This window comes from Lissotriton vulgaris, unplaced genomic scaffold (genome assembly GCF_964263255.1).
Source record: "Lissotriton vulgaris unplaced genomic scaffold, aLisVul1.2 SCAFFOLD_1672, whole genome shotgun sequence".
NCBI classification, from domain to species: Eukaryota; Metazoa; Chordata; class Amphibia; order Caudata; family Salamandridae; genus Lissotriton; species Lissotriton vulgaris.
In genome coordinates, this window is record NW_028252384.1 from 449176 (window position 1) to 461908 (window position 12733).

At 47.5% G+C, this 12733-nt stretch overlaps 1 protein-coding gene across 1 annotated transcript in view; it reads left to right on the forward strand.

Moving 5' to 3' along the window:
- Positions 1-12733, forward strand: part of LOC147662580 (protein O-glucosyltransferase 3-like) — a 74844-nt gene that overhangs the window by 21908 nt on the left and 40203 nt on the right. The window contains exon 3 of the mRNA XM_086951069.1: positions 9493-9779. Coding sequence (XP_086807195.1) covers positions 9493-9779 — 287 coding nt within the window. The remainder of the gene's footprint in view (positions 1-9492; positions 9780-12733) is intronic.

Genomic DNA, 12733 nt, shown 5'->3' on the forward strand with positions numbered 1-12733 from the left:
GCAGGAGCTTTGATAGCTCTCGCCAAGTCAGAGCAAACACTCCACTTCCAGCAACCGGGAGCTGGCAAAATGCTCACGGTTGCTGGAAGCAGAAGTTTCATCTGTTTCCCTGCCCACTGCCAAATGATTGGTCTCACAAACCGGGAGCTGCATGTTTCTCCCTGTATGTCAGAGCAATGCCGGCTCACTCAAGAGGTGGGATAACCTGCAGGGATGGTGGGGCCTTGAGGGTCCCCCTGAGGTTCCAAGGTAAAAGAGCAGAAAGAGGCAAAATAAAGGTGAGACATTACATTTTTATTTTAAAATGATGCCACAAAATAGAATAAAGACTTCCACACTACCATCGAAAGATGACAGCCATGTGCTTGCAATAACACGTTTAATAAAAAAAATAGGTAATCATTGCATTTAATTTTGCTACAAAAGTATGCATGTATCCTACAGCACAAGTGTATTTAAGACTAATTATAACTGTTTTCAGTTTTAATGTGCAGAGCAGGCAAAAAGGATTCCTACTCGTGAAAAGAAGAGGCAGGATTGCCTTTGTATTACTGTGACCTTGGGCACTGTCTAAGCACTCAACGTTTACTAAAAATAAATACACAAGCATTGACAAAGCCAGTAGGTCTGGCTTTGTTGTGCCAATGTATGAGCGCACAGACGTTCAACATATGTAGTTTAAATGTGTTGCAAGCTGGTAAATAACTTTAATGCATGCCCTAATTCTTTTGCCAAAACTGGTAAAAAAGCAGCAAAAAATTATTTCATTCAGCTTTCAATGTATTGTGTATGGCATCATCTATAATGAAATGTTTAGGTGAGTCCTGTGTAAAAATCCCATAAAGAGAAGGAAGGCAGTTGATGCTGAGAGAAACCAGGAGAGGAGTAATTCTTGCATGGCTGAGGTGTGTAACCCTGGACTTACAATAAACGCTATCGGCCACATGCATCAACCTATTTAGGAAGTGCAAACGGTGCGAATCTGTAAATTCGGCCGTTTGCGATTCCTAAATAAGTTTTTGGGATGCATCATACATTTTTGTGAAATTCTCTATTTTTAGCGATTTCCAAAAATGCGATTGCTTTTAAGGAATCGCAAATTTGCGATTCCTTAAAAGCAATGCTTGATTGTTTTTCAGATTGCGAATTAGCAATTGGGGGGTGCAAATTACCACGAGGTTGAACCTCGTGGTAATTTGCGAAAAGTTATGAAAATGCTCAAAAATGCAATTTTTAAACTTTCATGTTACAGACACACATGTCCTTAGGACATGTGTGTGTGAAACATGCACTTTAAAATACATTTCAGGGATGCAACCTTGGAATGCATTAACAAATTGCGAATCGCATTTTCAAATTCGCAATTTGTAAATGCCTTCCCATTGACTCCTATGGGCCTTTTGGCCCATAGGAATCAATGGGATTTGCGAAATCGCAATTAGGAATTCGCATAATATTTGCGATTCGGTAAAAATTGCGATTTTTACCGAATCGCAAATATTATGCGAATAAAATCATGCATCCTATTTTGCGATTCCTTATTTGCGATTCCCTAAAAATCGCAAATAAGGAATCGCAAAACCTTACAATGATGCATGTGGCCGTAAAACTTGCCTCACATTGTACACAGACTCTTCATTAGGAGATAATGGAAAGGGGCGACCAATCGGTCCCCCCGAACGTATGGTGGAGTACCCCGATCCCCCCGGGAAGCCATTTTGGGCGGGAGGCGCGTCTCGGCTGGTATGCCCGAAGCGGCGTAGCCGGGGCGCGCTTTTTCCCGCCCAAGAGTGGGTTGTCCTAGACACCGAAGCCGTCCGCCACGCCCCGGGAGAATAAAAGGAGCCGCAAGCCTTGGAAGCATCCTCTTGTTCCTGTGCTCTGAAGCTGCACCTCCTCGCTGCACGTGAGCTCGAGACGGAACGAAGAGCCATTTTTTGAAATTTGTAATTTCTCTCTTTTTTTTTCTCTCCTAGCGCTACAAATCATGCCGGGCAAAAGAGTCGCAAAGAAGGTCAGCACCGACCAGATGCTCCGGATATTGATGAAGGACATGGCAGAGATGAAAAGGAAAATGGCGGCCAGGGACGGTGCGGGAAGGCCAAAGAGACCCAATCCGACGGAGGCCCCGGCCGGCAGAAGGAAGAGGGCCAGGAATGGGTCGAACGAAGACGAGGCCCCAGTTCCGGAGGCTCCCCCGATGAGCCCTCCTAGACCAGTGGAGATTCCCGCGCCGGCTCCTGCTGAGGGTCAGCAGATCCCCGTTGTGGTTACCCCAGTGGACGAAGGGGACATGCCCCCGGAATTGGCCGCTCAATTGGCGGCATGGCTGGGTAATAGCAGCGGGCGTCCCGCGGTCCCGGGGGACACGGCTGAGGAAGCCAAGCAATTAATGAGGCAGTTACGGCAGTCTCGAGAGGCCGCGAAACCTCCTTGTCCTTTTATTTCCCCGCAGGCTCCAGTAGAGCAACCCGCAGCAGGCACAAGTTCGGCAACAACAGCAGTCACAGCTTCTAGCTCAGGTAAGCAGCTAATGCCGATTGCGGGGAAGGGGTCGGTACCCTCGAGAAGGGAGAGATTGGCTGAGCATATTCCGATGGAGTTAAAAGAACGGATATGGGCTGAGAAATATGTAAACATGTTCTCCTTACTAACCGACCACTATGAGATCGAGCATGTGAAAGTTCAGAAGGAACTCATGCATCCGAGTGTTTGGCGCGCAAAAATGGCCGCCTTTAGAGTCGATGAGACGATAGGTAACTGGGGTAGAGCATTTAGCATATATTCACTTCGATTATGGGGGAACGGAGACCCGATTTGTTGACCGAATTACCTGTGTACCAGTCACGTATTATGGAATTTTCGCAGACATATGGGGGCAATGAGTGGTTTTGTTATTATAATATCTTTCGTAAGTCCAAAGAGTTTGATGCATCTCTGACGTGGGATTGTTATGACTCCATTTCTTGGCAAAGGATGGAACAATCAGGCATGCTGAAGGCGCCATTGTTGGGGGGGGGGGGCGGGGGTGAACTTTCCCGCCAATCATCCGGGGCGCCCTTTCGGACGGGAGCAAGTAACGAGCATCACCCAAAGCCGAACGGCAATACAGGTAACAAAGGGGTATGCTGGAACTTTAACAAGGGAAAGTGTACGAGGCCCCACGGGTCATGCAAGTTTAGACATGAATGTGGGGGGTGTGGACAGTCTTCGCATCCCGAGACCATGTGCAGAGCCAAAACTGGTGATAACGGCAGTAGGGGAAGCGCCAAACAGGTCTGACATAGTCCGAAGGGCGGCTTTACCTACACCGGTGGATACCATGGCAATGATTCCTTGGCTCAGCAAATACCCTGATCATGTCTCCGCTGGGGTGCTGCGAGACGGGTTTTCTTACGGTTTCCGCATCCCGGTGGGGAATTTTCAGGGTAAAGCACAATGTAGGAACCAACTTTCGGTCCTGCATAATACGGCAGTGGTGCAAGCAAAGATTTGGAAAGAAGTAGCCCGGGGTCGGGTGGCAGGACCATTCAACACGCCACCAGTTCCTAATTTTGTTTGTTCGCCATTGGGAGTGGTCCCCAAGAAGGACCCGGGTGAGTTTAGACTAATACATAATTTGTCAGCCCCGAGGGATTTGTCAGTTAATGATGCAATAGACCCAGAGCTTTGTTCGGTGCGGTACGCATCCTTCGACGATGCGGTCGCCATGTTGAATCGCCTGGGGCCCGGAGCGCTGATGGCCAAATCTGACATTGAGTCCGCGTTCCGGTTGCTCCCGGTACACCCGGACGATCAGCGTCTTCTGGGCTTCATGTTTCAGGGGCGCTATTACATGGATAAATGTATGCCAATGGGCTGTTCCATATCGTGTGCTTATTTTGAAAAATTCAGTTGTTTTCTGCAATGGGCATTCACAAGGATTACGGGTTTTCAACATGTCATGCATTATCTAGACGATTTCCTGTTTCTGGGGGCAGCCAGGGACACAGAATGTGCACAGGCACTTAAAGAATTTTGTGATTTGATGAGTCTGTTCGGTGTGCCATTGGCACCAGGTAAGACTGTGGGGCCCTCAACTTCCCTCGAGTTTCTTGGAATAGAGCTCGATTCCGAAGAAGGTTGCTTCCGCTTGCCAGTAGAAAAGGTGCGGAAATTCAGGGCTTCGCTTGAAGCATGTATTAGAGAAACTAAGGTGAACTTGCATCAATTGCAGCAGACTGTGGGCCAGTTGAATTTTGCCCTTAGGATAATGCCGCTGGCCCGCCCCTTTTCCCGCTCGATTGCACAAGCCATGGTCGGTCTTAAGGAGGGGCATCACCGCACGAGACTCTCGGCCGAGATTCGTCAGGACATGCGCATTTGGTTGGCATTCTTGGCGGATTTCAATGGTCGGGTTGTCTGGACGAAGCCGGCGGTGTCCTCCGAAGTGTTGGGGCTGTGGACAGATTCGGCAGGGAGTATAGGCTTTGGCGCCATATTTGGCAATCACTGGTCGGCTCAAACGTGGCCGTCATGGTGGCACGAGAGTGGGCTGACAAGTAACATTGCCTTTCTCGAACTGTTCCCTATTCTGGTGGCCTTGAAAACATGGCCTGAGAGGTTTAGGGATCACTCTGTGGTGTTCTGGTCTGATAACATGACCGTGGTTGAGTGTATCAATAGTCAGGCAGCACGATGCAAATGGGTTTTGAGGTTGCTCAAGGAAATTGTTTTACTAAGTATGCAATTGAACGTGCTCTTTAGAGCGAGGCATGTGCCAGGAGTGCTGAATCAGGCTGCTGATGCGCTTTCTCGTTTCCGTATGCAGGCCTTCTGGGGTTTTCTGCCCACAGCGGACCCGGTGGCGGCACCATTTCCCGAAGCTCTCTGGTCTCTCGGTGCCCCGAACTACAAAACCTCGTGGGAGAGAGTTTAGCACCCAGGACAAGGAAGGCATATGAAGGGGCGTTCCGTTCCTATTTGTCCTTTTTGGGTTCAGCTAGGGGAGAGCATTGGGGTCAGGAAGAATTTGTCATAGAGTTTTTACTGTCTCTACGCAGGGCAGGTAAATCGGTGGCCACGGCCCTGAGGCATCGGACTGCCATTTCCTTTATGGCGCGGGCTCATGGGATCCAGGACCCTACAGCGTCTTTTGTGGTACAGAAAGCGCTGCGCGGGTGGCAACGCCTTGAGGGTCGCAGAGTAGATGTTAGGCACCCGATAGGTCTGGATAGGTTGGCCCTATTACTGTCCGTACTTCCTGCTACTTGTTCATCCCAGGCGGAAACAGTGTTATTCCGGGCCGCTTTTTCATTAGCATTTCATGGGGCTATGCGGGTAAGCGAAATGGTGGCAAACAATAAGCAGGATAAGGGGGGTAGACTGTGCCGAGAGCACGTTCAAGTAAAGGGGGAGACAATGATTGTCTCGTTTGTCAGGTCCAAAACCGATCAAGGCGCGGTCGGGGATAGTGTAGTAGTCCAGCGGATCCCCGGATCTCCCATGTGCCCGGTTGCATGTGTCGAGGACTATTTGGCGCAAAGGGCGGCAGCATGGGGAGGGACCTTGCTGAGACATGCAGATGCCACCCCACTGACGAGGTTTCAGTTCCAGCGGGTGCTTGCAATGGCAATCTCGGCTGCGGGCCTGAACCCGGGCGAGTTTGGGACCCATTCTTTTCGGATAGGGGCTGCTACAGAGGCTACAGCCAGGGGTCTGAGTGTTGAAAAAGTGAAACAGTTGGGGCGTTGGTCCTCGAATTGTTACAAAAGATATGTGCGATTGCACATGTTGTGAAGCTGATATCATGTACTCACGCTTCTTGTTTTGTTTGGTTACAGTGTTGCAAACCTACGAGGCGGGGCGGACTGTGCAGTCGGCCCGACACCTGGGAACCAGCGGTCAGAGATCACCGGCTGATGAAAAAGTGGTGTGGGTCGTGGGCCACTCATACGTGAGGCGTGCCGGGGACGTATTCAAAGCTGACATGATTCACACAGCTGGGGAATACGGGTACAGGGTGACCTTCTACGGAAGGGGCGGGCTCTGTATTGACCACTTTCAATCTTTTCTTGAGGGTTTGTTAGGGCGGACAAGGTCACCGCCAGCTATAATCATAGTACATCTTGGGGGCAATGATTTGGTGACCACTGGTAGACGACTGCTTCTCGAGGCGATACTATCCACAGTAAGTTGGTTGGCGAGGAGGGTTCCAGGGTGCACAATTGCATGGTCCCATATGATTCCACGAAAGGTGTGGCGGGGGGCTAATTCAGTGTCTGCTATAAATCATTCTGTGAAAAAGATTAATAACAAGCTTGGTAGACTGTTCCGCACCAGTACATTGCATTCGATTCCTCATGGTTGTATCAGGGGAGACAGTATGTATCTGGAGGATGGGGTCCATTTGTCCCGGGTGGGGAATTCTTTACTCATAGGAGACCTCGTAGCCTGGTTAAGGAGTTTGCAGCATGACCTTTAGGTAGGAGTTTGTTGGGGGTCCGGATAGCCGGTCAACTATCCGGCCTGTGGCGGTAAGGTCATGATCGGTGAGCAGTCATTGGAAGATCCCTAGGGGGGGGCGTCACCCATTACGGATGGGAGCGCCCGGGGGGAGGTGGCCATTGGCCCCTCAACGGGGAGGCGGTCCCTTCTAAAGGACGGGACGCCTAAAGGAAAGGGAAGGCGATCAAGGCCCCTCCCTGGATAGGAGGGGCTACGGGCCCCTCCTGGGAATTTCCCGGGGCCAGGACATCTGCGACGGCCGATGTGGTAAGTTGTGTAAGGTGGGGAGGGGGGTCTACGCTACCTTCTAGACACCTCACACGAGTCCTCGGACGACCACGTACATGGCGTCGAGTTAACAGGGGCCCCCGTCAAGACAAGGGAAATTGGTATGGCACACGAGGTACAGTCCTCTGTGCGGCCGCCCCTCACAAGTGAGGTGGGAGTTCTGGTTTAGGGATCTGACACCGGTTACGACCTTGCCGTTGGCCCTTAACGTTAGGATGTACAATTTCAATTTGAAATGCATTTTTGTAAGGATGTTAGTATCGGCTAGGAGAACCTTTTTATTAGATATATGTTAAGGTTAGCCAACATCGTAATGTGGATATGAAATTGTACATGATATGAAACTGTTATTTTAATGTTTTGATTTTGTTTCATATTTTAATAAATACGGCCGGGAAGGGTAACTCCCTTCCCGCCTTCCAAAAGTTCAAGAACTGTTTCCGGTTTCCCAATTCTTGGGGATTGTGTTGAGAGGGGGTGGCGGGTATCTCAGCCATATTGAATGTGACAAACAGTGTGACGATTCAGCATTCTTTTCAGATGCAACTTTGATACTCTTACATTACAATGGAAACATTTAATGGAAGGGGGGGATGTTGCAGCCAACAGCATGAGGTGAGAGAGTAATACTTCTCTGGGTGATGACAAAATCCACTCTGTATATTTTAAAGAATTGGTTGCAATACATCTTGCAGACAACTGTATTGTCAAGCCAAGCTCTGGCCTACCTTTCCTGGCACACAAGTCCATTTCTGGTTTTAGGTGAGGGTGCACATGATCAGGGTAAATGGAGTCTCTCGCAGTGCAGGGAAAGCCAATGGCTGGTTTGGGGTGCCCCATACTGTGGGGGGCGGTAGGAAAGTCGGAAAGGAATCCAACCAGCTGATTACAATGGGGGCTAGAGGGCTCCGACCAATGGTCTGAGCCGTTCCAGCCCACACCTTAATCAGGCCATATGAGTGTGAATACTGGGCCAGGAAAGAATGGTACCAGCAGCAGCCAGAGTGGAGGCACCTAAATGTGCCTCCATTCTGGCTCGTAGAAGCTAGAGAGAAAGTGTATGAGTTTGGTTCATGAATAGGCTAGGAGTTGAGGAGATCAGGGGCTGGATCCAGAACAGAGATTCTCTTCCGATCCTCACTGAGCAGGCATCTGTGTGTGTATGCCTGCGTGCACATGTATGTATGTGTTGCTCTGTGTGTATTGGATTGTGTTTCTCTCTGATAAACAGGGTTGCTCCCTGGAAGCTATGCCTAGTCTTAAGAACACCAAAAATATATGTTGCTTCCTATTTTACGAGGTTCATCTGTGGCATAATTGTGTCAGTTTCTGGCATAGTAGTGGTTCTTGCATAGTAATGGTAATCTTTTGACATCATTTGGGCATTATGGCACCTTGGATTTTTTGGAGTCCTGCCTTGGCACAGTGGTGCCTCTGGTATAATGATGAGCATTATTGGCTTATTATAGGCATCATTGGCTTTATGGTCCGCATTCAGACACGTAATATTAAGCCTGGAAATTTGAAGACGTTTCTGTCTGTGTGAAGCATTTGCACATGGGAGTACTCGATGCAAAGACAAGTTGTGGAATTATTATTACACGTTATTAGCATTAGTAACGTTCTAAGATGTCTCTTTCTTAGATGTTTACATTTATTGTCATTATATTGTACAAAATTGTTGTATGTAGATGGATTTGTTTTATGGATAAACATCAGTTTGACAGCAATGCATTAAATTAATATTCAACTGCTGAGGCCCCAGCAACCTATTTGCATTTGTGGTATAGGGCACACTTGTAGTATGAAACTACCGAATTATAGTAACATTGCTGGGAGAAGAAAAATCAGAAGGAGGATACTTGCATGGACATTTACTATGAAAAAAGTAAACAGGCAACTGTGATTCTAAGGTTATGGTTTGTAGTGGTTCTTTCACGAGAGATTGCTCACAAATGGGGATGCTAGTTTTAACAAGGAACATGAGCATGGGATATTCCTCGGACGGGATGTGTAGGCGTGGGTGCGGCTTCTTGGGCACTTTTCTCCACATACTCTGGGAGTGCCCGGCGGTCGTGCGTTTCTGGAATCGAGTGCATGAAGTTATGGCAGAGGTCACAGGTGTTGCGTTGTTGCCTGAAGCTAGGAGATGCTTGTTGAATGTTTGGGAGCCGACTGATTGTGCTGTGGCGCAGACCCAGTGGGTGACCCTCGGGAATATGATTGCTAAGAGATATTGCGCAATTATGGGGATCCCAGAGGCCGCCCACTGCTCTGGCATGGAAGGAAAATATGGACTGGTGCATGTTTAGAGAGAAGGCAAGCCTCGAAAATGGGGGGGAAAGTCTGGGGCCAGTGGAACTCCTACTGAGGTGAAATATGTACACCTCCCTTCGCACATGTAGTGACTACCCCACCTTCCCCCTGACCCGACATTCCTACTGCTGTTTCAGCTAAGATGCCTCCTGACTTGCAATTCCCCTTGCTGTCCCCCATCCCGTACTGTTGTTGATCGTATCAAAATTGTATGCTTTCCTCCCTCACAGGACGCTTCACCATTTGAATGATTGTATTGCCTTGTTTCTTTATTGTTTATGTTTTAAAATTTTAATAAAAAGAAATATAAAAAAACCCCAATCAACATGAAGTAGAATTTGGAACGTTTCTATTACTACTTATGATACTGTAAAAGGTATTAATGAGGATTTTTATTTTCAGGGCCTGTTTATCACGAGTACTGTGACTGCCCAGAAGATGATCCTCGGATCTGGCAGACAACTCTTTCTTGTCCAACCGAGGAACCCCAAGTTACAAAGGACTTTGTACCTTTTCCCAGCATAGACCTGCTGCGGATGCTGACCGAAGTCAAAAAGAGGTTTGCTGAAAAGCGGGGCGCGATTGTACATTACACTGTCCTGAACAACAAAATATATCGGCGAGCCTTGGGGAAGTACACAGATTTCAAAATGTTTTCCGATGAGATTTTGTTGTCATTGGCCAGAAAGGTACCAGTATTCCGTTGTTAACTCAAAGCTAATACTTAGAATATTCACTTCTCCCATTTTATAGGTTTGCCACCAGTAAAACCTCTTATATGTTTGATCAAACAGTGGTATTCTCAGGTTAAAGTTCGTTTGTGAGCTGAACTAACTTTGCCCATCCTTTGTAGTATTGCATTTTTTTTTTTGTTCACAAAATGTAACCATCTAATTATTAGAAACCTGTCTCATTTCTGGGAAGAGCCTAGAGGTAGGTACCCCGCACAGTGAAACTGTTGTATTAGTCCTGAAGTAGCTTCCCCATGATTCACCAATGGCTATTTACGGTGTTCCCCTAGGTCAGCGATTCTTAACCATTGACTTCTGTGGACCCTCACTTATTCATTACTGGGACCCGGGGGCCTCAACTGAATCATTCATGGAATCCAGGGACCAACACTGAGTAATTACTGCATGTGGTCCCTAGCCTAAGCAATTTTGATAATTTGAGATACAACACAGTACAGAAAAATACAGAAACAAGCGTTCGTCAAACAAATATACAAATTAGGAAATATTTTATTTTATTTACAAACCAATAAAAAAAAAATCAAAATTTTAATGGGTAGGTTGGAGCATTTCTAAACAAAAAATTATGCCACTCATCGTCCAAACTATATTCTGTCTGATGCACTGCGCATTTTTCTTATGAATCTATCTGAGGATTCTAACTTAATTTTCAGCCTTCAATTTCAAATTCCTTCACATTTACAGAATGTTTTAAAAATGTAAATTGTACATTTGGCTTTTTTACTTCTATACTCTTTATTCTGTTATTATTTAGTTTCCTAAGGAGTTGGGGGGGGGGGGGGCTGAGTAGGATTTGCGGAACCCCAGGGGTTCACGGACCACAGGTTAAGAACCACTGCCTTAGGTAATTATGCTGATTATTGAAAATGTGCAGGTCAGTTATGGCCTCCCTTGCAGATATGTTTGGAAACTGGGGAGGCTGCCAAGCGTTGCTTTTGTTAGCCCTGTGGGGAGGGCAGTCACCAAAGGACTGTTCGCCTACTTTATTTGAAACCACTGTGATAAAGTGCAGGGCCATGGCAGGGCATGTCTTCTTAGATGTGCTTTTTTAACCTTGTTCTGCAGTGTTTGTTTTACTCGCCGAGTTATGATTTCACATGTGCCTGTTAGTAACAGAAACTCTTCACTTCAACAGACTCAAGCCTCATGGCAGCACTATTAAAGTAATACATTTTTAGGTCTCGCCTGTCGATGCGCATGCGCATCGAGCAAGCGAGACTATGGGGGCTCATCGACTCTTTATCCAACTTGCAAGGAATCGTGGCGATTCCTTGCAGTGCCCGTGACTTTTAAGCTCAATGCGCATGCGCATTGAGCTTAAAAGCGCGTGCACATGGCCCCAGCCGCCTGCCTTGCCTACTCTCCCGCCCCCTCACTTCTTGATTGCACGGCCGCTAGGCCGTGCCTCCCCTACTCCTCCTCCTACTCTCCTCCCCTCCCGTCTGTTCCCGCACTCCTCCCACACCCCGCTCCGCCCCCTCACTCTCTCTGCCCGCCCGCTCTCCACTCTATCAGGCAGCCAGCCGCACTCCTCCCACACCCCCGCTCCGCCCCCTCACAGATATAACTTAGATTAATGTAACTCTACAAAATATCTTACAAACCTGTCCAAAATTAACCACGTTCATTTAGACGCATAGCACAAATGATACTAATCCGTGAAAAAAAATTAGCTTTACTCAATATACCATCCACGAACTGCGTTGACATTAAGCAGTTGAACGTGAAATCTTCAGATGCTGGTTCTGTCTTTTATTTCTTCCGTTACTCGATACACCAAAAACCAAACTGCGCCTGCGCAACCGGCTTTTCTCGACGTCACATTGATGTCCGGCTTGGGAGGTGTGTCTTTTGCCATGGTGTGAAGTTTTGATCCTTGGTATACACGGAAGATGGCCGCCATGAGATTCTTGCTGCCGGTGCTTGGCGTTCTGTTGTTGGTATGCTGCGGCCTGCCACCCTCCAGTGGACAGAAGAAGAAGGAGGTGAGTGAGGAGGGGAATTCGACCTCCTGGCACTGAGCTCTGACAGCCTGAGACCCGGAAGTGATGGTCTCAAGGCACTGTGTCAATGCAAGGTGCTCCAGGGCACTTGCTTACGTGAGTGATCTCTGTGTTACCCCCTACTAAGAGCTCCAGGGTGCTCTCCACAGGAGCTCTATTGCTCTGGCTATCGGATGGGTTGTCTGCACTGATTGCATGTCGGCTGCAGCATAGTGATTGGTATATTTTACATGCAAGCGCTCCCAATTATGTTTGGAAAATGGTGTGATGTTCCTTTTTCCCTCTTGAAACTTGTTTCACATCAATGCAAGTCAATTGAGAAATACATATCATGTATTACATTTCCTTAATCACCATCACGGGTGTCCCCAAATGTCATTTATTTATACTAATAACGTGGTTCGGTTGTCCTTGTGCGAATCAGTAATGTATCTAATGCGTGCCTTGATCGTTCTGTTGCCAGGTGGTCTAGAATGCCATTTAGCCATGTTTGATTTGGTACTAACTGGCGTCTTTGTACACATTTGCTTGAATTCGTGTATGCTACAGTTTTACCTGCTGAATTGCTTTGACCATTAGGTGGACTCTTAAAACTAGCTTGAATCGATGGCACGTCTCGTGATTGTGCAGTGGCCTGTATGAAAAGTATTGATGTTTTGCATAAGGTCCTCCATGATTTCCCATTTTTTTCTGTTGCGTTACACAACACACATTTGCTTGCACTACACACTTTCAGGCTTGTCGTGTAGGTATGGTAACGTGCCGTAGGTTGTATTACATACCGTATTTATCTCTTTCTGGTTGTTATGTAGTGCTGTTTTTGCTGTTCTATCAACGGGGCACACTCTGAACCAACTACTTCCCAGGAGCCTTGTGCACATCATAGTG